The following is a 24112-nucleotide window of genomic DNA, read 5'->3' as shown; positions in this document are numbered from 1 at the left end:
CTTCTGCTTGCCTAAGTGAGAGTTTAGAAGGAATACAAAGGTTATGTTGTGGTGCAGCATTATGCCAGTGGAGAAGCATCACAAGGTAACACCCAACTTTATTGCAATTTTACTCACTTTTCAGGTTTGATATTAAATACAAATTGCTGGGCTTTAGATTCTAATCATGCCTCATTTGCAAACAAGACTTCACCAGAGAGATTCATTCAAAGAGCCAACATATCCAACTGTCTCTGCTGAACAGCAATACGTATATGCACATAGATGTGTTACCAGCATTTAAAATCGATTCTCTTTCTAAAAGAAAAGGTGTCTAAAGAAGCTTGCCACCCCGGGAGAAGTGTTTGAGGGACCACTAGTTTAGAAAGACCCTCCATTTTCCAGCTGGGAACTAGTGGAGTCCTATAGACGCTATGAATATGTGAAGGGAGAAGAAAACCCAAATAATCCGTATTGGGAGCAAATATTTGCTCCCTGATTCTCCCATCCCTCGTTCTGTAGGGGGCAGCAGAATCGCACAAACATTTCGCTATTGGAATCGGATAAATTACTGTCTGCCGGGATAAATGAATGTGTGCCCGAACATCTGGCGCAGTGGGAGATGTGACGGTCCCTCGGGGGTTGTTGCTGGGACGCGGGCAAGGTGGTTGGCGCAGGCAAAATGATGGATGCGGGGGAGGTGATGGACGCCGGGGAGGGGGCACGCGGCCAAGCAAACGCTCCCAAATCAGAGGCTCCTATTTTCTTTACAAAGGGAAATCTCCAGGTGGTGCTGTGAAGACTGAGAGCTCCGGGAAGCCCCAGCTGGATAAACCGGGTGCTTCGGAGCTGGTGATGAACCAGCGCGATGGATAGATGCTGTCACGTTATCCTGGACCGAATCCAGCCCAGCATCCCGCGCCTGGAGCGGACTGCAGCGAAGCTGGGGCAGACCGAGCCGGGCCGGGGCCGGGTCCGGGTCCGGGGTCGGGCGGGGCGGGGCAGGACGGGGGGCGGGAGGGGCGCTCGGCCGCACCGCCCCGGGGACTTTGAGCCCGGCGGCCCCGCAGTCGGTGCCATGGCGGGCCGGCAGCGGTACCGGCTGCTGCTGGAGAACGCCGAGCAGCTGGTGCTGGTGTGCGGGCGGCGGGAGCCGTGGCTGCGGCGGGACGGCGCTGCCGGGCTGGCCGTGCTGCGGGCAGCCAGCCTGGTGGTGGGGCTGTGAGTGCGGGGCCGGCGGGCGGGACGGGGCTCCTGCGGCGGGCAAGGCATCCCACCGACGCAGCTCGGGCTTCCCCGTGCCGTCCTCAAACTCCGCCGGGAGAACGGTCCCAAGGAGACTGATCCCGGGGCGTGATCCCGGCGATGGCAGCTTGATTTGAATGAGGGACGAGTGCCTTGCTGGAGCGATGCTGTATGCTCGCTGATCCACGGGAGGAAAACAGTGACACCCAGCAGGAATTAGAGCGGAGCAGTACCAAGGTGTCAGTCAGACACCCATGACACCATCTGGTGTCATCCAGAGGGATCTAAGCAGAGGACAAGCGTTGTGCATGTGCGTGAAGCGCATACCATTACCCCAGTGTTTACAGTGAATCTGTAAAATGAGCAAACCACCTCCATCATGTGCATCTTCAGTCCTGCTGAAGGTCCTCCTCCTATTGTTCCAGGAACTTTGTCCTTGAGCACTTGACTTTTGAAACAGTCTTACAAGTTCTTTGTTCATTGTCTGTGTTTTGCAGGGATGGTTGTATCAAAGCTGTGGGCCAGGCAGATGTTATTCGCAATCAGTTTTTAGAGGCAACGTTTGAAAGGATAATTGACTGCTCTGGGAAGTGCGTGTTACCAGGTAGATGTATTTTTATTTTACAAAGGAGCAGCGCTGCCAACAGGTCAAGGGACGTGATCCTTGTTCAGCCCTGGTGGAGCCACATCTGGAGTGCTGTGTCCAGTTCCGGGACACAGTACAAGGGAGTCATGGAGCTCCTGGAGTGGGTCCAGTGGAGGGCTACAAAGATTATGAAGGGTTTGGGGCATCTCTATTATTAGGAGAGACTGAGAGAGTTTGGTCTGTCCAGCCTCGAGAAGAGACAGCTGAGAGGGGCCATCATCACTGTCTGTGTCTGGAGGGAGGGTGCCCACAGGAGGTGTCCAGGCTCTGCTCAGTGGTGCCAAGCAATAGGACAGGAGGCACTGGGCACAAACTGATGCACAGGAAGTTCCTCCTGAACATGTGAAAGAACTTCTGTACTGTGCTGGTGACTGAACACTGGAACAGGCTGCCCAGACAGGTAGTGGAGTCTGTCTCACTGGAGGTATTCAAGGGTTCTTTTGGGCTTCATGATGGAGCTCTGTCTCCTGTTTTGACTTCAGGTCTGTTTCTCTGTATCATAGATCACAATAGGAATGTAGCTGACCCACAGAGTGACTCTTCAGTTCACTGCTCTTTTCTGTACTCTCTCAGCTCATCAACCATTCGACCACGGAGCTCAGTCCGTCTGTCTTGCCCACAACTGTTTGGAGGCAAAAGGAGTCTTAAGTCATATTCTGCAACTTTGCCTGACAAAAAATCCCCGAAAGATGGGCAAGTCTATTGCGTGTTAAACTATCCAAGTAGTGTTAGTACATAAACTAGACCTCTGTTTCTCTTACAGTGGCCTTGCCCTTCAGCAGTGTCAGTTCCAGGGCTTGTAGAAAAGGCTCCCACTGTAGTAAGTGCTGCTAGAGGAAATCTAGTGTGCTAAACCCAGCCTAAGGAGTTTGCCTTTTTTTAGAGTACAGACTTAAAGTCTAATGAACTCTTTCGAAGTTTGTTATTTATCCTTTCTTCCACAACTTGAAAACTTTGTAAAATAACATTACAATCTCAGCAACTGATGCATTTACCTGGAGACATTTTGCATAAGGTGTCAGACCTAAAAAAAACATTGAAAGAAAATTAATAGCCTCTGAAGAAATCATGTTTGTCTGTTTGGATTTTTATTTTTCTCTAACTAATAGAGTCTTTTTAGGAGAGCTTCTGCCATCTATTTAATTTGCTTGCATGTTCATAATCTTTTCTCTTAAACAGTGAAGTAACTCAAGTGTACATTTACTTTGTTTTCTTTAGGCCTGGTAGATGCACATACACATCCAGTGTGGGCTGGTGATAGGGTTCATGAGTTTGCAATGAAGGTAACAGCATAAAATTAAACAGATGGATTTTTCTTCCTCCTTTTTTTTTTTTTATTTTTAAATAGTGTATAACTGTTTCTACTTCCTAGCGATCCTCATCTTTCTTTTACAGAAAAATACATAATTTCTGTCAGATAATCTGCCTGAGGGAGGAGGGATGATTTTTGAATACTGATAGTTTGAGAGAGGAGTGTACCTGCATCCTTTGCAGCCACCCTTGATATTTTTTTGCATTAATTGAACCAATACAGCAGTGCTGCCTTCTATTACCATCTAAGTCTTGATTTTTTTCCTTTCTTTTTTCTTTTCCACATAAATGAATTTTTGAGCTAGAGATCAGTTTTCCCTTTGGACTCAGGGGAAGGCAAATTTCAGAGTAATTCTCTTTATGCCCCTTCTTACATTTCTTCATTGAAGTGGAAGAGAGAGAGAAGAAAAGGGGAGGGAGGAAGAATTAGTGGGGATTTTTTTTCCTCCTCTCTTTGTCTCTCTCACTGCAAAGAGACCTCAAGGCACTTTCCAGTATCTCTTGAATGGAGAACTCACTGTTCACAGCTAATTGTCTTGGGGGTGGTTTTTGTTTTCGTTTCCTTTAACCCAAGCTGGCAGGTGCATCCTATATGGAGATCCACCAGGCTGGGGGAGGAATCCACTTTACTGTGGAGCACACTCGGAAGGCCACGGAGGACGAGCTGTTCACGGCCTTCCAGCAGCGCCTGGAACGCATGCTCAGAGCAGGATCCACCCTGGTGGAGTGCAAGAGTGGATATGGCTTGGACTTGGAAACTGAGCTCAAAATGCTCAGGGTGATCGAACGTGCCAGGAAATCCATGGATATCGGCATTTCCTCAACGTACTGTGGAGCTCACGCTGTGCCCAAGTAAGAGCACTTGGCTTTTCTTTCTCTTGTTAAGTACTGCTGCTTTGCGTTGAGAATTGGGTCATTCTGCCTCACTCTTAAAATACAACATACTTGAAAAACAACAGCCAATATTTATAGGAAGGTCTCCTAAATTTGAATTTGAAGGAAGGCAGGGTAACATTATTTATGCCATCATAGGCTTAACGCAGAACCCCTGCCCCAGCTGATGCTCACACTGACCATAGCACAGATTAGAGGGATTTAGAGAAAGTTCTTCTGCTTGCATTTGCTGCCGTCCTTCAAGCTTGATCTCTGCCATGAGATTTTATTTTGGCCAAATAACAACAAAAAATACCATATTTAATCTTTATATAGCTCCATAATCTTTATATAGCTCCATTGCATTAATTGTGCTTCCATGCAGTGAAGACTTGCATACATCTTATAGCTGGGAGATGACGATTAAACTGTGTTTAATCAGTTATCCTGATGGCTCAAGCAGGCATATCATAAAAATCCTTTCTCATTTCTGATTTTTATTTTGCTATGATGAAAATGACATTTTTGTGTTACCAGATTTCAGTGTATGAAGGAATTAATGAGGAGTATAACTAGATGTTTTGACATACTAAGTGGTAGGCTGCTGCAAGGCAAGGCATGTGAGATGGAGGCAGGCTTATTATGTGGCAATATTCAAGAGATGTTCATTAAAAGAAAGAAAGCATACTCCAAAAGAAACCCCAACCTTTTCTAACGTTCAAGAAAACATGACTCAGAAAATATTTTTTGCGACATAATTCTTGTGTATTTGGAGCAGGATGGTAAATTATCTTTTGTTAATCTAACGATGGAAAATGAATCCTGTATCATCTTCAGTAACTGGAAGATGGTTAAGAATAAAGTAACTAAAATCAGCTGAAGGCAGCAACTACTTCTTTTGAGAAGTCCTACTAAAATTTAGAGGACTAAATGGTAAAATAAAATTGGCTTTTCACCCCAAACTATATATATATATATATTTCTTAGTCCTTCCTTTCTCCCTCCTCTGAAAATCCTAGGCAGGATTTTGGTCAAAATCCTGATAAATAGTCTTTCCCATCAAAATGCTTTGAGCATTTCTGTAAACCAATCAAATAAATTCCAGTGTTTTTACAAACATACTAACTCTCATGTGTTAGAAAGGCAGATGTGCCTCCTCATTCTCTGCACACTTCTGTCCTCACGGATGCACATCAAGTATAATAAAATGTAGTAGTACTAAGGGTACTTCATTTTAAGTGAGGAGAAAAGGTAGTTGGGGATTTGAGGAAATTTCCTGAAGGAAATACTGAATTATCTGTATTTTCCAGTTTGAGTTGTTTAAAATCCTTTCTACTCTTTTCAATCAAATGTTTGTGTGTAGAATATTTTGCTTGAATTTTATGCTACCACTCAAACTTAAACTCTGGCTTAGGTTTTCATTTTGATCAAGAGAAAATCTGCAGTTCTTCCTTGGTCCTTCCAGTCATCATTTTGAATCAAACTCATGATCTGGGGAATGTCTGATTTTTAACATCACGATCAGAGGCTGAGCAACCGCAATGACTGTTTCAGTGAGAAGGGAATGCAAGAAGGGCTCTGCGTTATAACCTTGTTATGAATTCAGGCAGAATTTGAGTTCTTGAATTTATTGCCATTGCATGACTCCCAACTCAGCCATGTGTGGCACGCAATAGTGCCAATGCCTGCATGCTTTACGGTGCCTGAAATGAGCGTTGAGATTCTCAGGCATTTAGCTGCTGTACATCCCTTCTCCTTAGATATTTACATTGGAAAATGCTAACTCAACTGCACGTTTTGAGGTTATTTGCTCTTTCTAAGGCATTTCGTGATCTCTCCTGGGTTATCTTTATGTAATAGAGGATTCATAAATTATTCTGACTTTGACAAATCAAACCTTGGGAAGCCCCTCTGATTAGAAACAATTATCTGTCCACTACTCTGAGTGACATAAAAGGAGGAGAGGTAAATAAAAAATAATGACTTATACTGCATATCCCCTTTGAGCTTTGATACTTGTATAACAATATTATATCAATACCATTTAACATATTTAAATGCTCGTTTACATATTTTAAATATTTGTATTTTAGAATACAGTATAAAGAGGTCGGAATATATGAATAGGAAAGCAGAAGAATTTGTTTTAAAGTATCCCATATCTTTATTAGCATCCAAAATACCAACCTTATTAAAAACATTCAGTAATACAATCTAATATTCTTTGAATGGAAAGTAACTCATGTTGGAGAGTACATTAATTACAATGGGGCTTAATTTTATAATTTGAAGTTTTTTTGAGGGATTAATATTGACATCATATCCTAAGTAATTCAGTAATTGCATGTATGGCTTGAGCGTGTGCCAGACTTCAAGGATGTTACTCATACGGCTCTGTAACATTTTCTTTTCATTAGAGGGAAAACTGCTACTGAAGCCACAGATGACATTATCAATAACCACCTTCCTAAACTAAAAGAACTCAAACTAAGAGGTCAAATACATGTTAACAATATAGATGTGTTCTGTGAGAAGGGAGTCTTTGATCTGGAGTCTACAAGGAGAATACTTGAAGCTGGAAAAGATACAGGGTTACAGATTAACTTCCATGGTGATGAACTCCATCCAATGAAATCTGCTGAGGTATGTCTTTCTTACCATTTATTTTTGCTCCTGTGAGAGCCCAATCTGCGAAAGAATTGCAGTTTTCAAAACTGAGGCTGTCTTTTCTAAGACTTTATGAAATAGACTATTTGATAGAAATAGATGCCAGGAAGAGCAGTCCATGTGCAGCTTTGGAGTTAAGGACATGGGAGGAAGCCTTGACCTCTGGGACTAACGTGCACTGGCTAATCAAACATTGACTTTGCTTATCTTCCACTCAGGATACAGATCAGGAGGGTGGATATCCATGCACCCAAGAATGACAGAAACATGGTTTCTATGCAACTTGAAAAATATGTTTTTGTTAAATGTCCTGTTAAAAGCAACAAGTCAAATTGCAATGAGCACACTCAGTGGTCTCATTACTCAGATATCAGTATATCTGAGCACACTCAGAGAGGCGGTTTAGTCAAGATTAGGTTCCCAAATATCTTGATAAAGAAAGTCCCTTTGACACCATGTTTCACCATCATTTAAATATTGCTTCCTTCCTGTGGGGTCTGACCCGGGTGTATATAAAAAAAGCCAAACCAAAGCAAAAACTTAGTTGATCATAAAAGCCTATTTGACTTCCCCATTGAAGGCAGCATTCAATTTTGTGAACTATTTTCAGATGGATCCTTTATGAACAGGAGATGATAATATTTTCGTCCATGAATCTCACATAGTTTGTGTGTTAGGCTGTGAAATACACCACTGAAGGTGTGCTTCTGCATGGTGGGTGGATAAAATGATCAACTTTTCCTGCAGCAAATTAACAAATAGTTTATGTCTGTATTCTGATTGTTCTTTCAAGCATTCTTTACTATTTCTCTTCTGGTATATTTTGCATTAATAGTGATTTGTCTCTTTCAGTTGTTTAGAAACAACTTTTTAATCGGAATTAATTGAGAATAGTAATTTGCTTGAAAATTTACTTAGCTTGGAGCTGAACTAGGAGCCCGGGCCATCAGCCACCTGGAAGAAGTTAGTGATGAAGGTATTGTAGCAATGGCAAGAGCTAAGTGTGCTGCTGTCCTTCTGCCAACAACAGCCTACATGCTAAGGTAAGGCATTGAAGGGAAACTTCTGTAGCTGCAAATCCTTGTGTGTGGTTTGAGGGTCTTTTAATCTAAAAGCATAGGTTTGTATCTATGCCTTAAGGATCAGTGTAGGTCAGTGAAGGCAATCACACATACAGAGAACTGAACGAGCCTCCCTCCTTATGTCTTATTTTGCTGGAAATCCTCAAAAATCTGTGAGATTGCTGGGAAGTCTCACAGTAGATTCGGTGTGGCTTTACAGCAACTAAAACTTCCTAGAGAGTGTCCTTCCAAGTTCCCACCCTGAAAACATCTACACAGATTAATCCAGGGGCTGAACAATTCTGAAATGGCTATTCCAGATATTGAAGTTATCGAAAACATCTTTTGCATTGTAATTGCTAGGTGAAAAGATCTCTAATGTATGCAGACTAAACTCACAGACTCAAAAATCATGAAGGGACTATTGCATTGCATGTGCCACTGCTCATATTTTGGGACCTGCCTTTGAAACTATAAGAACAAGAAAATTAGTTTTTTTTCAGAAATGAAGATTGTAATCTTGTAAATTCTGAAGTGGCTGAGGTCTGGATAAATACCAAAATTTCAGTGGTCTGGAGCCTGATGGTTGACACTGGCTGCTGCCACATGCTGTTACTGAAAGAGCTGTGGCTCACACTTCTCATTTCTGTTGTCCACAGGGTGATAAGTAGGGATGCAAGAACAAAATTTTGGCTTTCATCTCCATAAGGATCAGTGTAACTGAATTCATGGATGTAGCCAAACTGAGAGATGACTTTTGGCCTTGTAAATCATTGTGTGATAACTAAGTAAATTGTACTGATAAGTTTATTTTTCCCACTAGACTGAAGCAACCTCAAGCTAGAAAAATGTTGGAAGAAGGTGTTATAGTTGCTCTTGGCAGTGACTTTAATCCTAATGCATACTGTTTTTCAATGGTAAGATAATTGTAATACCGAAACCATAGAATTATGAAATTTCTTACTTGGGTCTTGCACACTTCGAACTGGTTTCATGTACACAAGGAGAGCTGCATGCCCCATGTTTGCTTGTGTGTATTGGTAGTTTTTGCCAGAAATTTATGAAACCAGAATGGGTTCCATCCTTCATATGCCCTGAAAGGCCTATTCAAAATGCTCTCAAAGCTACTGATTTTAGAATTCTCATTTTGGATTTGGCAAAATTTATGTTGTACAAAACAACTCCTTCTGTTGAACAAAACAACTCCTTCTGTTGTGAAAGGAAGAAGGAGAGTGTTTAGGGATTTGAAGGATAAACAGCTTTGTGTTCCTGGTAACTCCCATTGTCCCCTTCCTTGCCTGCTAGCCTATGGTGATGCATCTGGCCTGTGTAAACATGAAGATGTCAATGAATGAAGCACTGGCAGCTGCCACCATTAATGCAGCTTATGCTCTGGGCAAATCAGACACACATGGCTCCTTGGAGGTCGGCAAGCAGGGGGATCTTCTTATCATAAATTCATCAAGGTTTGTTTTTCCATTGGCTTTTGAAATGTGCTTTAACCTTAGTTATCTTCACTGAATCAAAGGGACACTAGTAGCATTTCAGACCCACTTTCATTTTCCTTAATTACTCCAGTGGAAAATAAAGCGTAAGACTTTTGGGTCTGTTATTACAAGTAATACATGCCTAATTACAAATTTCCTAGAGATACTATACTATGTATTTATTTTGTGGAATAAATTCTCTACTGAGAGACTCACTGTATTCATGCAGCAAGAGACAACATGTAGACATGGATTAGCGTTTTCCCATTTTCAAGCAAATCTTATAAAATTGCCAGGTATGCTGGGTATGTGACCTGCTCTTATGCAAGTTTATATATTCTTAAACATCTTGTCTTTTTAGGTGGGAGCACTTGATTTACCAGTTTGGTGGACATGAAGCATTGATCAACTATGTTATAGTTAAAGGAAAAGTCGTCTATGAAAATGAGAGGTGTGAGACAATGAGCAGTTACTGAGAGAAGGCAGTAGTTTAGTAAGCTACTAAAATCAAATGAGCATGGAGTATTTCAAAGCAACAGACAAATCAGATTTGTATTTGCCAGTAAATTGTTGGCCTGCTCACCTTACTCTTATCCAAATAAATAAACCTTACCAAGCATTACCCATTTGTTGCATCTTGATGTCCACTGTCCTTCCCTCCAGCACAATAATTTCTAATTGTATCCATCTTAAATAAGACAGTTCCCAAAAATGTTTTCCTATAAAATTAATCTATAATATTATTATATTTGAAAATAACACAAACAAACTGGCAGTGAATAAACAGAATTTGGATCCAGGTAAGATTTACAGGGGAGCGTGATGTTAAGTAACCTGTGCCAGAGGGCCAGGGGCTCAGGCAAGTATTTAGATGGCCCTTGGCTCTGTTGGGAAAAGATCACATGCAGTGTCATACAGATGGTCCAGAAAAGACCTAATTTTATTTATTTTAGGCTGAACCTGAAATAACATGTGTCATATTTGTTTGTGGAAGTTTGAATGTTATTCTGATAAGTTAAGTATGATAACTTTTACTCAAAGCTGTGTTGAAACTTAGGAGCCTACCTTTTTTAAAGTACTCTTTCTTTCAACTACTGCTTTTTTTCCCACAGCTTGTAACATCATTTAGGAATGCAGTATGTAGAAAAAAAAGATAATACAGCTCTGGAGAATTTAAGCTTTTGCAGTATTTAAGCAGAGGCTCTGGGGTAGGAGGTTCTCTGAATACCATGGACTAAGTCCTTTCTTCAAATTTTCAAATTGCTACAGAAGCAAAAAGGATTTAGTTCCTGAAGATGAAGTCATAAAATTGCACCTGACAAGCCTGAAGAATTTCACATCAAAAATAATTATTGATATAAGCAATGTAATCTGTGATACAGAGCAGAGTGCTTTAGTGAACCAGACCCTTGAAGAAGGACAATGGTCTCATTCTGATTAACAGTTATCTGAAAGCCATCACGAACATGTATGAGCATTATTATGACCTTCTGATCTCCGTGAGCCTTGGGCACATCTGTTAACACACAAACCGCAAGCCCTCCCCTGTAGTATCTTTCTTCATGCTTTATTTGATCCAGGCTAGCCAACTAAATCAGTTTCTAAAACAATGTAATAGCATTCCTGCCACCTGACGTGTTTTCCTGGAAGCAGATGTTTTACCAGATGTGGATCTTTGTAAGCTTGAAAGAACATCTCAAGTAAGTGATTGCAGAGTCCGTTCTGCCCAAGACAGTCTTCATAAATAATGTTTATACAGGGATTTGGGAAAGGTGTCAGGGGAGGAGCACAGGCATTTCTTAAATGCAGGGTGCAGGCAGAGTGGTGGGTCTGAGCTCTGCACAGGCACGGTACAAATCCTGAGTGCACCGTGTGGCAGTGTGTGCTGGGGATCCCGTGGTCCCAGGCCGCCAAAAGCAGAGGTGAGCAGGAAGCAAGGCCCAGAATCTCTTCTCTGAATGCCCAAGGTATTTGGCACCCTGCTAGGCTGCCAGCAGGCGTGTGCCTCAGGGCACATTTAACAGGCATTTAACAGGTGTCAGACACTCAAAGGAAGCCCCACACTGGTGCTTTGGCTGCCCCTTGCAGCATAGCCAATAGCCTGGGGAGGCTGCTTGTGCTGAATGCCCCTCAGCCAGACCAGTACTGCCATGTCATCACTGCACCTTGAGGTGAAATCCATGTCCTGACTCTTCCCTTGCAAAATAAAGCCTATGCTGGAGGTCAGTGTTGTGACACAGAGCACACTGAGTCATGATCCCATCTATGGGGCCAGGGCCCTTGGCAGACAGGCAGAGACCTGGTGAGCCATGGGACTGTGGGTCTTGGTGCTATAGCCTCAGCACTGGTCCACATTCAGTAGTCCTACACCTCTTCTTCCCCCTTTTCTGGCCCCTGTCTCACCTGTCCTACTTACTTCCAAAGCTTTTGCTTTACATTTTCATCATCACACACACGACAGGAAAAGAGATTGCTACAGCCATACGTGAAGCCTCAGTTGATTTGCAGGTGTGAGCCCATAGATCTTGAAAAGCTGCGTTAAATGTAGCCCATCACCAGAACATAATATATTTGTTCTTGAGCAATGATCTCCATAGCACATTCCTATGCACATAGCTTTTCTGATTCATGAAGCAACTGCTCTAAAAATGCTCCTGTTATACAAGAGCCTGTACCTCACATATGATCTGCAAAAAAGAGACGAATTAAGTGTGAAGATAATTTTGCTTGTGCCAAAATGAAGGAGATCATAGCAGTTACCCAAAGCGGGGGGGGGGGGGGAGGAAGAAAGGGAAGAATATAAAACTTAGGCTGTGTGGTATCATTGGCACAGATGAAGAGAAAACAAATGAAAAGTTGACAAAACAAATACTGGCTTCAGCAGGAGTCTGAATGATTTGTATTCAGAAGTTCATGAAATTCAGTCAGAATCACCTTATGATGACAAAGTTGTCTTTTACACATGAGGAAAGCAGTGAGACTTTACTATCTATTTGTGCTTCTGAGCTAGACAGTCAGGTCCTCTAGGTCACCTGGAGAAACCACATTGAATTTGAGTAGAATGGTTTGAGTAGAATGCTTGGGTAAGGTTTTGGAAAGGATCTGCTCTCTTCCACAGGATCACAACTCTTAAAGTTCATTCTGATGCTCATGGTCATGACTGTCATCTGCACTCATTCTCAGTGATCCCAGGGAGAAAGCTGTAGGTGAAATGGGTCTTGATTCAGGGATGTGTTCCCTCCTGTACTTTTCAATGTAAGGTTTAGCCACTTCCCACACCTGCAAAATAAGAATGTGAAACAGCAGAGTCAGAGGCAAAGAAAAGGTCAGCTAAGACATCAATGTATGACCTCAGGAAACCCTGAAGAAAAGTTATTGGGTGGGATGTGTTGTATAGGAGGAGCAGAACCAGAGAGGCAGATAGAGCAAGGTTTAGGGAAGAGCACGTGGAGGGAGTTGACAAGGGATGTCCAAAGGGACAAGGTGAAGGGATTCAAGGCAAAAATACTTTCTCTTGTCTTGTTACCAGGCTAATGCTCTTTGTGCAAGAGTTGGGAGAGAGTCACTGCCACTTGCTAAAAACCACTTGACTGTGAAGAGCATTGGGTAGCAAAACAGCAGCTGGCATGGACAAAGAAAAAGGGTTCTAGACAATCATATGCACAAGCCAAAAGCCAGCACTTGCCTTCTGTTCCACGAGTAGCCTGTGAGCTGCTTCAATGTCTGGGGCCATGAAGCGATCCTTTATCCAGGGCCTGTAATGAGACATTGGGCAAACATTAACCCCCACTGCTAGCAGCTGCTTTCCAGGCAGGCAGCCTCTGGGGAAAGTGTTTGTCTGCTCTTACCTCACCACGGAGCGCACAAGGTCGTAGACCTTCTCCAATGGGGTTGTCGTTCTCAGAGGGCGTAGGAATTCAATGCCCTGGCAGGCAGCAAGCAGCTCAATAGCCAGAACTAGGAAACCAGAACAGCAAAAGGGATGTTTGGCAGGAACAGCTCAAGGTGAGGTTTCCTGTGTAAAGCTATCCCTGGCCTTTGTTCTCACTAATATGATATAGTTCAGGCAACGTGAAAAACCAGTGGATCCACACCCCCCAGAGAGCCAGCCCAGTGGCAGGATCATTTCATGGATAATGCTGGGGGCAGCATCCAGCATTTCAGCAAGCAGATTTTGGGTACAAAATCCAGCATACAGCAAGCAGCTGTTGTACAGACCTTTCAAGTGTACCAGGAACTCCTGGTCACCAGAGTCTTAAATCCCTAGGAATCTCTTCCAGGGTAACTTGAATACTCAAATTAATGTCCATCATGAATCAGAAAACTTACTTAGCTCTGAGAAAAGAGGAGCCTGAACTAAAAATGAAAGTTCTCCCTCTGAAGCTTGCTAGAGCCTCCATGAAAACACCAGTAAAATGACAGTGCTTTGGTCTGTCTGGAGAAGTTCGCATTGTATCTGCCTACCTCACCCTGATCACAATTGGTATTAGCTCCTCATTTTCATGATTCAAGTTCTGTCTGGAAATCAGATTTTTAATTTTACCTTGTTCCACATGTTCAATAACTCTCAAAGCTTTTCTTGCAGCCCATCCTCCCATGGACACATGATCCTCTGTAGCAGCACTGGTTGAGAGAGAATCCACAGAAGAGGGGTGGCACAACGCTTTGTTCTCAGACACTGCAAAAACCCAGCACAATGAATGAAGGACAGAATAGGCCTGAGACAGCAGAAGATATGGATAGCATGGAGATAAGAGCCTCTCCACCACCTTAGGTCCAACTACTGCTCCTCTTTTGGGGATGCATCAGTATTTTACCTGGACTGAGTAATTTGTAATAACTGCCTTGAAAACTACCATTGCCTCTGAAAACAGTAACCAACAGCAGTCTAGATGTAAGCATTAACCAAATATGGAACGAGGGAAGAAGAGCAGACAGCATAACTGAAACACAAGCCTGGCCCTCTCTGTTGCTCTAGGGTAACTCTCTGTAAAGAGCATTGGCTCCCTGTGGTTTTGGTCACGAATATCACCTCTCCTCTGCTTTCAAGAATACAGCTAGAGATCAACATCTGGTCTGCTCATTTCAGCAAAAGTACTTTGAGAACTTCCTCTAGAAAGATGGGGGAAATGCAATACAAACCCTCTACCTACCTCACCTCACTACAAGGCTGCCCATGTCCCTGAGGGTGACACTCTCCAGCTTTGAAAGCCAGGTGCAGTGTCTGGAGTAAGTTCTCATGCTGCATCCAAAAACAGGCAGATGGCTGCAGGAGAGGCCATAGGCACCATTCAATGACAATTTGAGGTGGAGAATTGCTCTTTAAAAGAGTAAAAATGAAGTCTGCATTCATAGCACTCTGGCTGCACTCAGCCTTTTCTTTCTGAAGCCCAGCGGGATGCTGTGTAATGCCCTCGCTAAATTAGCAGCTTCAGAAAAGCAACAGGAGCAACAGAGAGGTGGTGACACCAATTGCAAATAGGCTGGAGTGACAGGTCCAGTGACTGGTCTAGGACCAGAGCCCAGCTGGCACATTGAGCAGGTGACAGCAGGTCCCAGAGAGGTTGTGTGTGACCAGTGCAAACAGCTCAGTCTGGCAGGCACAGAGCTGCTGGAGCAGGGGTAGACACATCCAGTGGTGTTGCAAAATATCTGCACATTTTTTTCAGATTTATCTATTAACGCTGGGAGTGAAAAACATTAGCTGGTACACAAACAACTCAGAAACTGGAAGAGTGATTTGAAAAATATTGGTGATGAAAAAAAAGTTAACAAAAATAAAAGGAACTTGAACTTCAATTCAGATAAAATCCTGACTGTTTTGATCAGGATGAGATGATTTTGACCCATGGACTTGTAGTGTCAGCAGAGGCAGGGCTCTAATTTTCATTTCCCACAGCAGAATCACAAACACCCCAGAATCTGTCACTACAGATTGCAGAAGTGTGTAGTGAAACCTGAAGCCATTCAACCATCTGAGGCCTGGAGACATCCAAAACTCTCCCCAGCCAAAAGGTAAAGCTTCCAGCCCTTAAACAAGGGGATGAGCATTTCAGCTCCTCTTCCAGACCCACTTCCCAAATCAGCCTCTAGACATGGTTCCTTGAACACACTGATTTAGTTAATTCACTTGTTTTTCTGCAGAATGTTTATCTACACATTTATCTCTGTTATTCCTGTATCCTCTGTTCCTGTGTTTCTAATTTTAAAAATTTACTCTCTTCTCATAGCATGTTTATCTTTATATTGGTTCATGCTTCCCTGAACCTATGAACTGTAGTATCATAGCAGCCAGCAGACTTCTTATTGCCTTAGCCATGAGTACTAGAGGAGACACTGAACTGGTGTTTAATTTCATTGTGCTCCCCCAATAGCCAGCCATACAAACTCCGGTCTTCTGAGGACTGTGAGGTCTGGTCTGTGCAGACCAGGCTGTCAAACGGAGACACCCAGTACTGAGGGCATCAGGCCACCTTTGAGACAAGCCTTCCCACCAAGGTCCACTAAGAGTTTGCATGCTCCGAGCACTGAACATGCCCAAGGGTCAGTGTAGAACAAGGAAGCCTGAACTGAAATAATTGCATCTATACCCAACACTCATGCTTTACAAGACAGCACAGAACACATGGAGAAGAGACAGAAAACAGGAGCCAGATACCTTTGTGTCTATTAGATTACATCTGTCTTGGAAAAAATCAGTCTTTCTAGCTTGCTCTCTCTATGGTATTGCTCAAACACTTACCCAGGGCAGCAGCTGTGCAGTGTGCAATCATGAAGCCTGAGTTCAGACCTCCTTCAGTGACTAAAAATGCAGGCAGTTCACTGAGTGAGGGGTTGCAGAGCCTCTCAATTCTTCTTTCACTAATTGCAGCCAGTTCATGCACACCAATTGCTAAATAGTCCAGAGCCTACAAAAGAAGATCTCATAAAACTAAAAGACAAAAACAAACAAGCAAAAAATCCAAACCAGATTTTTTTTTTCCTTTCTGAATTACCTTAGCAGGATATTCACCATGAAAATTTCCTCCAGAAATGGTCTCTTGTCTTTCAGCAAACACCATCTTTAAGGAGAAGTTAAGGGCCACATGAGTGAAATACAGTTTACGTGAGTGATATCTGCCAGTAATTGGAATATCCTAACTGAAGGAGTGTTTGTGCTAATAGGCTTTTATTTACAAGCACATTATATTGTATCCACACTTCCACTTTTCACGAAATGAAGACATAATCTCAATTCTTCAAATTTGTAGGTACAATTTTAACTTGTTTTTTTTTTTCAAATAAGCTACATAAAGGGAGATCTTTGATCGAGGGTGCAAAAAACCCCATCTGTTCAGATCCTAGCACAGATTTTCAGTTCCTTGATAGAATCTCTCCATGACAGTTGCAATTTTGGACAGATAAGCAATTAGGCTTATCAGCAACTGGTATGATGCTATGTACAGCATCATTATAGTGCTGACAGAAATGCAGCCTTTCATTACAGCGCTGACAGAAATCCTTCAATGCAGTCATAGGGAAAAGAAGAGATGTTGTTTTTTAGACAATGGCAATAATTGACCAAAGCCAGTTATGACGTTTTTTGCCTCCTGTGCAAGTAATTATACAGAAGAAAAGAAAAAAAGGCCAAGCAGAATTTTATATATTAATAAAGTAATTGAAAGGATACAGGGTTGTCCGTGGCACTGTTGATTTCTGTTGTTATTATGTCCTTCACAAAAGCAATTGTATCATTTACAATTCCATGGACCTAGAACAAAAGACATTAGTGCCTGAGCTTAGTATCTGCACTTAGTTCACCTTCAGGATGCTGACTGAACTGCAGGGACCCTCTTTCCCATCATCCCACTCAACTTTCAGACATGGAAGATGGTCTTGGATTTGCTTTTAACATCAGGAGCATCACTGCCAATCCTAGACACTTGAAAGATGGTATTTACTATTATTATGGCAGTTTTGCCAAAAGAGTAATCTGAATATGACATTCTTTACTTATTTGGGTTGGTTTACCTAAATGGAAGACATTTATTCAGTGCCAGAAGTGTTATGAGGGAAGAAGTAGCCTTACAAAGACTCACAGAAAACAAAACCTCTTAGTAATTAATTAACTTCTATTAATTCCACCGATTTAATAGCTTTGATCCTCCTAAAACACATAGGATTGAACTCTTCCAATATGTCTGAGATAGTACACTGTGTTGGCTTTTGGAAACACCCAGTTCATGTTAGTAACACCAATGCAGAAGAAAATCTGCAAGCATGGAAACCAGCACTTTACTTTTCCCTCTGCTTCCAACCCCTGGCTTCTTCCAGATCTAGACACAGCTTTGTTAGATGCTGCCTGACATGTATGTGCACGTGATCAACAAATTACATGTCTCCATTAACACTACTGTGAAGCCAAGAAGAAGCAAAATAAAGCCACTTCCTCTAACAGTGTCAGACAGCACATAACTGTATTTCTGAGGTGGAAATTTCACCATAATTTATCTTCTGTTACGGAGGGTTCTAAAGTGTTTACCTGCGGGCAGCAGCGCATTGTGTACGCGTCCTGAACTCGGTCACAGAATCTATGGCTCTCTAGAAGACACAAGGAGGGCAAAACCCAAATATATACACAAAAGCATTGTGTCCTGTTGAAGGACCCAGTCTGTCCTGGTGACCTGAGAGGGTGAAGGTTAAGATTGTTCACCTGCTATTTCTGATGGATGATGGTCAGAATCTAGAAGGGACCGGAATCGAAAGGCCACTTCAGCCTGCCCTTGGTGTGGGCGCACTGCATGGATATCTAGTAAGGCAAGTTAGACTGTCAGGCTGTGCCTCTCTTGTCAGGAGCTGTTAAGCAAACAGACAGGGAGGGCTCAGTACCCACCAGTGTCAAAGGCCCTCGTTGTACCCTTCAGGACTTCGAGTGTAAGGGCAGCGATGATGTCAGCTTGCCTCGCTATAGCCCCGGCTCTTTCAACTGCCTCACATCCCAGCGAGGTGATCATTTGTGTCCCGTTGATGAGGGCCAGACCCTTCAAAGGGAGAGCAGATGTTAAGCAAATTCATTGCAGCTATTCCACAGACTGTGACTAGTCCCCATATCTGTGATAATTCTCCTTCTCACATGAAGGAGTTAAAGATCTTTGCCTAGCTTTGTGGACTATCCTGAAATCATAAAATGCCCAGCTTGAGTGAACATCTTTGCTACATAAGGTGTCAATGCTTATGACCCCATCAAGTCACTGCAGACACCCTTGGAGCACCAGTAGTTCCAAGCAAGTCAGATACTGGCTTCAAGTCAGTCACCTGGCCTCCTGTTATGTCCAAAGGGTAGATAGGTACCTCGAAGGTACCTCTTAGACAGCTGTTTCAGGATGGTATAAAGTGCTTTCTGAACAAAGTCTGTGCTGTCTGTCTCCACTGACCACAGAGCCAATCTGAACACCAAGCTTGGATCTAACATTTCAAGTCAATTAGGGTGACACTAGGAGCGGTGAATCCCACACCTGACAACACTTCATCATTATCTTTCTGAAGCTTTATTTAAAAATATTATTAATTCATGTAATGCTTTTATTGTATATATAAAGCAAATAGTGATTGACTATGCTCATTTTCATCAGCAGGCATCATTACACTTTATTACCTCTTTTGGTTTCAAGGTAATTGGTTTCAGTCCATGGGCTTCCAGGACCTGTGAAGGAGACAAATGCCAAGGCAGTTAATGAAAAATACTTTTCAGTCACTAAAGTCACAAAACAAAGTCACTAAAACTTAAATGTTTCCATGAACAGAAATATTAACAAATTTCTTAATTGATAGGAGAAAAAGAGCTTTATATCACAAACACATAACATTTTTTTTTTCTGCTGGACTAAATAAAGGGCTTCCAAACAAGAACCTCACTTCCTAGTGCCAATACAAGAAGGTAGCAGGAGCACTGAAGCAAGATATATGTCACTGTCACAACCCATTAACATCTACTGTGTTCTAGATGATTGGAGAGGGCAATAGGAAAGAAGGCTGGAAACCTCTTGGGAAGGCAGTTCTGCCTACACCCTGCCTCGTAGCATTTTGGCTTGGCATAAATGATTCCTTTTTAAATGATCCCTAATCCTTTCTGTAGAAAATCTCTAGTGACAGGAGGAGTCTTTTCTCTATTCAGTTTATTCTGTACATGTCTATTCTATAGGGCAATTGCTCTTGTGGGAAATGGAGAAACAGCATAACCTATTTCTCATTTAATCCTCTCACCCTGTCCAACAGAAGAGATAATGCATCCCAGAATTGTACAGCTATAACTTCTGGTCTTGAAGGGCCAGGACACACTAGTCTGCTTCCTCCTTACTCATCTCCCTGTGTAGTCCTCGATCCTTCTCCAGTCTGATAGTGATGTACATCTATCAATCCATGAATGAGTCTGGGTATTCAAATATCCACGGATAGGAGTTATAGGTGTAGCAGAACAAACTACCATGAAAGACTTTGGAGGGGGCAGACTTGGAGATACTTAACACAACATCAATCTGCTGATGTGTTAGCGGCAGAATAACAACGGATTTTTAAAAACTAATTCCATTGTAATATTTCCATCTTGTGAAGGAGAATGATACAAAGACTTCTTGTAACCCTAGTAAATTTACCAAAAATGAAATATTCAAACCTGTGTATTTACTTTACTAAAGTACTACTAAAGCTGCCATAAAATCAGTAGAAATTTTACTGCAAAGATTTTGCCTCTAGTAAATCTCCAGGTACTCTCAGCATTTGAGAGGTGATTTTGGATTTTTTAGAAAAGCATTGATGCTCATGGAGCTGAAGATACAGTAATAATTCTTTCATAGTCAGCACATATCCTGTTCCCTTCTCCAGTTCATAAATTATGTCACTGTGGTATCTTGTATAGTATACTATGGCATGATATTTTTTAAACACTCAATAACATGCTGCTCATTTATGTCTGCTCCAGTGACATGTGGGTCAGTTCTCACATTCTCCATGGATCCATCTTCCTCAAATTAGAGAAGGAATAGCCAAAGGCAACCTAATCCAAATTCAAACTGGTAGAGAAAATCTAAAGAATTCTACATGTTATTAATCTGAGCGAAATAAATTCTCTCTTTCTTTCAAAGCCACATGCAATTTGAAAAATGAGTCAGCAAGCAGAAAAACCCAATTATCAGCTTCACAAATCTTACGTATTTAGCATCAGCCCAGCCACTCTTCGGGGACCACATCTTTCCCTCTCCAATTAATCCCAGAGCAAGATGAGAGAGAGGGGCCAAGTCTCCACTGGCTCCAACTGTCCCTTTCTCTGGGATATAAGGAAGGCAGGATGCTAGAAAGAAAACAAAAATCACTCCTTTTAGAGCATTCCCTTGATACACTCCTGGGAAAACAAAGAAGCCAGTTCGTAAGTGTGGTCACAGTAACAGCCTACAATCATGCCAATGGCACCAACAAGACTACTCTCATTACAGCTCTAATCCTGATCTCTCACAACTACCAAGTTGAAAGCCCAGCATCTACATCTTGACCCGATGAGCTACACCCTTTAACAAAACAGTTAAACGGACAAAAAGGGAAAGCAAGATTTTCTTTAAACATCTTTTTACCATTAAACACTTCAATAACTTGCTCGAGGGTTTCTAGGGATATCCCACTGTATCCTTTGGCTAGGACATTGATTCTCAGTGCCAACAGCATGCGAGTTCTCTCTGGGGTCAGAGGTTTCCCCACACCTGAAACAGTAACAGAACCCTCTCGATTACTCACCTACTACCCACAAGGGCAGAAAAGGGAAACATTAAGCAATCTCTCATTACCTGCAGAATGTGAACGAACCAAGTTCACCTGAAGCTCCCTATGGGAAAAAAAATATGTTAAACCTCAAAAATAGTCTCATCAAGTTTTATTTTGCACAAACCAGAAGGAATTCCTGAAGCAGTTCTCTCATTTAACCCCAACTACAGGGTTGAATTGCCCCCTCTTCTTCCTTTCTTGAAATGAAAGAATGCAGAAGGCTACACAAACAGCATACCTCAGATTACTGTTTGGGATGACAGTCCTGGCAAACTTTCCAAAACCCGTGGTGATTCCATAAACAACTGCAAGAAATGTACACTGCTGGTTAAGGAGGGAACCTGATAAACTCTTCTAAGTAACTAATAGTAAAAGCAAAAATATTTACCTGTCTGTTCCTTTACGATCCTTTCAATCACTTCTCGTGATTTTTTGACTTTAGCTTCAGCTTCAGGTGTGAGCTAAAACATAAGTAGTTTAAATATTATCTTATTTGTCATTATCTAGCTATAGAAAAATCAGCATGTAATTTTTAGCTGCATTTGTTCAGAATTTTTACCTTTATCTTGTAGAGTCCCTTTCCTAAATTGACCAAGTCCTCCGTTGTTAAGCTGTTGCCATCTAAAGAAATATACTACACCAAAGAACCACCTTTTAGTTAGGGATATGGACACATACAGGGTTGCTTAATAATCAATATAAACAAAAAATGCAGTCAAAACTCAGCAATGACAGGAAGCTCCTTCACGCTTATTCATAAGACAGGAACCCGAGTAACAAAACCATAATTAGTACATTGAAGTTTAGTTCCCTACACCCAGCCAATTTAATAGCCCCTGCTTTTGTGAATGCTGCACAGGCTGAACTCTCCGCATTTTCAGGTGAGTAGCAGGATTTGTTACCGAGTTGTAAAATCGTTGGTGATTCCTACCTCTTCTGGTTCTCGGTATTTGCTGTATCTGAAAGTTTTGTAAAGGAAAAAGGGTAGACAGGATTTCACGGGCAGTGACCACTCAATTAGAGCTGGTAATGTATTTTAAGAATGAAGAATCTAAAAAACACAGGCAATCTAGAAAACTATAAATCTGTAATTGTAAGAACTTCACAAAACACTCAAAAAGGATACAAATGAACTCCTTCTGGCTGAGATGGTATGAAATCTGGGGACATTATATCTCCTTCTATAACTAGAAGAAATATGCAGAATAAACACATACAGGATTAAATTGCATTCTTCACACAAGTTAATTTGTTATTTATTACAATTCACAGCAATAAGAATTCTAATTTCCAGTTATCTTCCCTGAACATACTTGCATGCTTCTGGGAGAATAACAAGGATAAATGTATTTAGTTAAGGTATTTCAAAGGATAAGGCAGAACAGCTTAAAGTATATATGACAGCAGATACAGAAGATGTACATAGAATCCTGTACCTTCTAACTTTTATGCAGTTCTGTTCCAAAAAATTAAATATTCTTAAATTATTGGGCACTCTTCAATGGAAACTTAGACAATCTCTCAGGTGCAATTTTAGATTAATCTAGATAAAGCCACAATTTGCTGACTCAGATGAAAACACTCTACAATGCAATGCTTAAGGCTTTGCTTACCAACTTCAACGAATTCATTGTCTTCTAGAGCATCCCCCACGGTATCGTCAAGATCCAGCAAGCCAAGTCCCTTGCACCTTCGAATGTAAAACTTCACTTCTTCCACTGAAGCAAATCCCCCGTTGTCAGGTTTGTTTTTCATGTACCGTCTCACAGCTTCCTTTCCCAGCCATCCAATTGTGTTCGTGGAGCTTAGGCACGGCACTGCTAGCCATTCTCCTCGGACGTGCACCGTGTACCTCGGCATGCTTGCTCTCCCAAAATTGTTCCTTGACCAAGAAGGGCTGCAGTGTGTAGCAGCCTCACATTTACCATGCAATGGCCTGAAGAGCTGTGCCTATCTAGAACCCAGTGTTGCAATCGGATAGAGGCAAAAACCCATTTTCAAAATCCTCACCTTTGTAAATAAACGAGATCAACATGTTTGGCCGACTTTGTCCAATCAAACCAAACCCAGGGAACACACCCTTTTCACAGAAAAGGCACACCCCTCCCAGCTATTGCCACAGGAATTTTATTCCAAAGATCACATCTGGAATATAGAAATGAAAAACCAGGACCTGAAGCTTATGTACCAGGAATAGATAAATTCGGCTAAGATGCAGTGCAACTGTTCTAAAAATGTAAGGGATTAACAAGAGTTAACAGCTATTGCCTGGCAGTAAATCACACCAGCAAAAACCAAGGGACAGGGTTGCAAGAGAGGCACCTTGGGAATAAGGGTTGCTTATGGCTGCTAGGACTGAAAGAAGATTGTATTATACTTTTATAACTCTATCCAGAGCAGGATAGAAGCACGTAGTAGAGGCAGCAAGCCTGCTTTAATCAGTCCCACGGTCAAGTTGAAAACAATTTTTTATTGTAGATAAGAAAAAGATTAATTAATTTCTACAACCTTTTCCCTTATGCTCTGGAAGGTATTACTAGAACAGGTATCAACAAATACGAGGCCACAGCTGCACACTACCAAGCCTGGTGCTGCTTCCTTTGCAGGCAGAAGACGCAAAGAGGAAAAGATATGGGGATAGCTGTTGAGATGGTGCCAAAAAAAAGTTTAGCAATAACCATGTACACACAGAATCTGAAAATACCTCTGGTTTTAAAGGCAAAACAGTAACAACACTTAGTCCATGCTTCCCACACTAGTGTTCCTAAACAAAAGGACTACCTACAGTTTAATTATTGTAGAGAATGTTAACTTGGGATCCACTGGTCAGAGATACTGTCCCAGTAGAGCTACCTAGGACCATGCTAGAGAAAGCCATGCCTGACACCATTTTCTTTTTTCTGACTGACAGCAAGAAACGATTATCTGTCAGCAGGAACTATTAACTGCCAAAGCACTGTACATGATACATGGGCTTTTAGAACAAAATGCGAGTTACCCCAAAACTAGTGACATAAGGCATTTATAAACAAAGGACAGTATTCACTGCAATC

The 24112-nt window shown here is 41.9% G+C and overlaps 2 protein-coding genes across 6 annotated transcripts; one reads left to right on the top strand and one right to left on the bottom strand.

The window, feature by feature from the left end:
- Positions 1 to 502: 502 nt before the first annotated feature.
- AMDHD1 (amidohydrolase domain containing 1) lies at positions 503 to 13933 on the top strand. Of its 5 annotated transcripts, XM_033057741.1 has the most exons (10): positions 556 to 643; positions 755 to 857; positions 1722 to 1828; positions 3089 to 3153; positions 3756 to 4033; positions 6472 to 6697; positions 7640 to 7764; positions 8606 to 8699; positions 9088 to 9248; positions 9631 to 9891. In XM_033057741.1, coding segments are annotated over exons 2-10 (1173 nt in total). In that variant the 5' UTR covers positions 556 to 643; positions 755 to 855; the 3' UTR covers positions 9746 to 9891. The 5 variants fall into 5 exon arrangements, with proteins under 5 accessions (XP_032913630.1, XP_032913629.1, XP_032913631.1 ...); XM_033057739.2 differs by lacking the exons at positions 755 to 857; positions 9631 to 9891 and adding an exon at positions 13855 to 13933 and having other exon boundaries at positions 503 to 643; XM_033057738.2 differs by lacking the exon at positions 755 to 857 and having other exon boundaries at positions 504 to 643.
- On the bottom strand, positions 10016 to 23170 carry HAL (histidine ammonia-lyase). Its single transcript, XM_033057742.1, has 20 exons — positions 22673 to 23170; positions 22186 to 22246; positions 21991 to 22018; positions 21619 to 21693; positions 21448 to 21520; positions 21298 to 21364; positions 21083 to 21120; positions 20873 to 20998; positions 20456 to 20595; positions 18904 to 18951; positions 18142 to 18289; positions 17962 to 18057; positions 17791 to 17849; positions 16939 to 17019; positions 16265 to 16330; positions 16012 to 16177; positions 13813 to 13947; positions 13118 to 13226; positions 12955 to 13024; positions 10016 to 12548 (listed from the first exon to the last, which is right to left on the bottom strand). The coding sequence occupies exons 1-20, from the start codon at positions 22917 to 22919 to the stop codon at positions 12399 to 12401; spliced, it is 1983 nt and encodes a 660-aa protein (XP_032913633.1). The 5' UTR covers positions 22920 to 23170; the 3' UTR covers positions 10016 to 12398.
- Positions 23171 to 24112: the final 942 nt, after the last annotated feature.

The sequence above is a fragment of the Catharus ustulatus genome, chromosome 4 (assembly GCF_009819885.2).
Source record: "Catharus ustulatus isolate bCatUst1 chromosome 4, bCatUst1.pri.v2, whole genome shotgun sequence".
NCBI classification, from domain to species: Eukaryota; Metazoa; Chordata; class Aves; order Passeriformes; family Turdidae; genus Catharus; species Catharus ustulatus.
This window is presented reverse-complemented; position numbering and strand designations above follow the sequence as displayed.

Bases quoted from the DNA above. Each gene is read 5' to 3' on its own strand.
- HAL (XM_033057742.1), bottom strand. From the start codon at position 22,919: ATGCCGAGGTACACGGTGCACGTCCGAGGAGAATGGCTAGCAGTGCCG. The intron at 21,521-21,618 runs GTAAAAATTCTG...CTTATGTTTTAG, and splicing joins AGGGACTCTACAAGATAAAG to CTCACACCTGAAGCTGAAGC. The intron at 17,850-17,961 runs GTGAACAATCTT...TGTGTCTTCTAG, and splicing joins TCATCCATCAGAAATAGCAG to AGAGCCATAGATTCTGTGAC.
- AMDHD1 (XM_033057737.2), top strand. From the start codon at position 1,058: ATGGCGGGCCGGCAGCGGTACCGGCTGCTGCTGGAGAACGCCGAGCAG. The intron at 6,698-7,639 runs GTATGTCTTTCT...AAATTTACTTAG, and splicing joins ATCCAATGAAATCTGCTGAG to CTTGGAGCTGAACTAGGAGC. The intron at 7,765-8,605 runs GTAAGGCATTGA...TTTTCCCACTAG, and splicing joins ACAACAGCCTACATGCTAAG to ACTGAAGCAACCTCAAGCTA.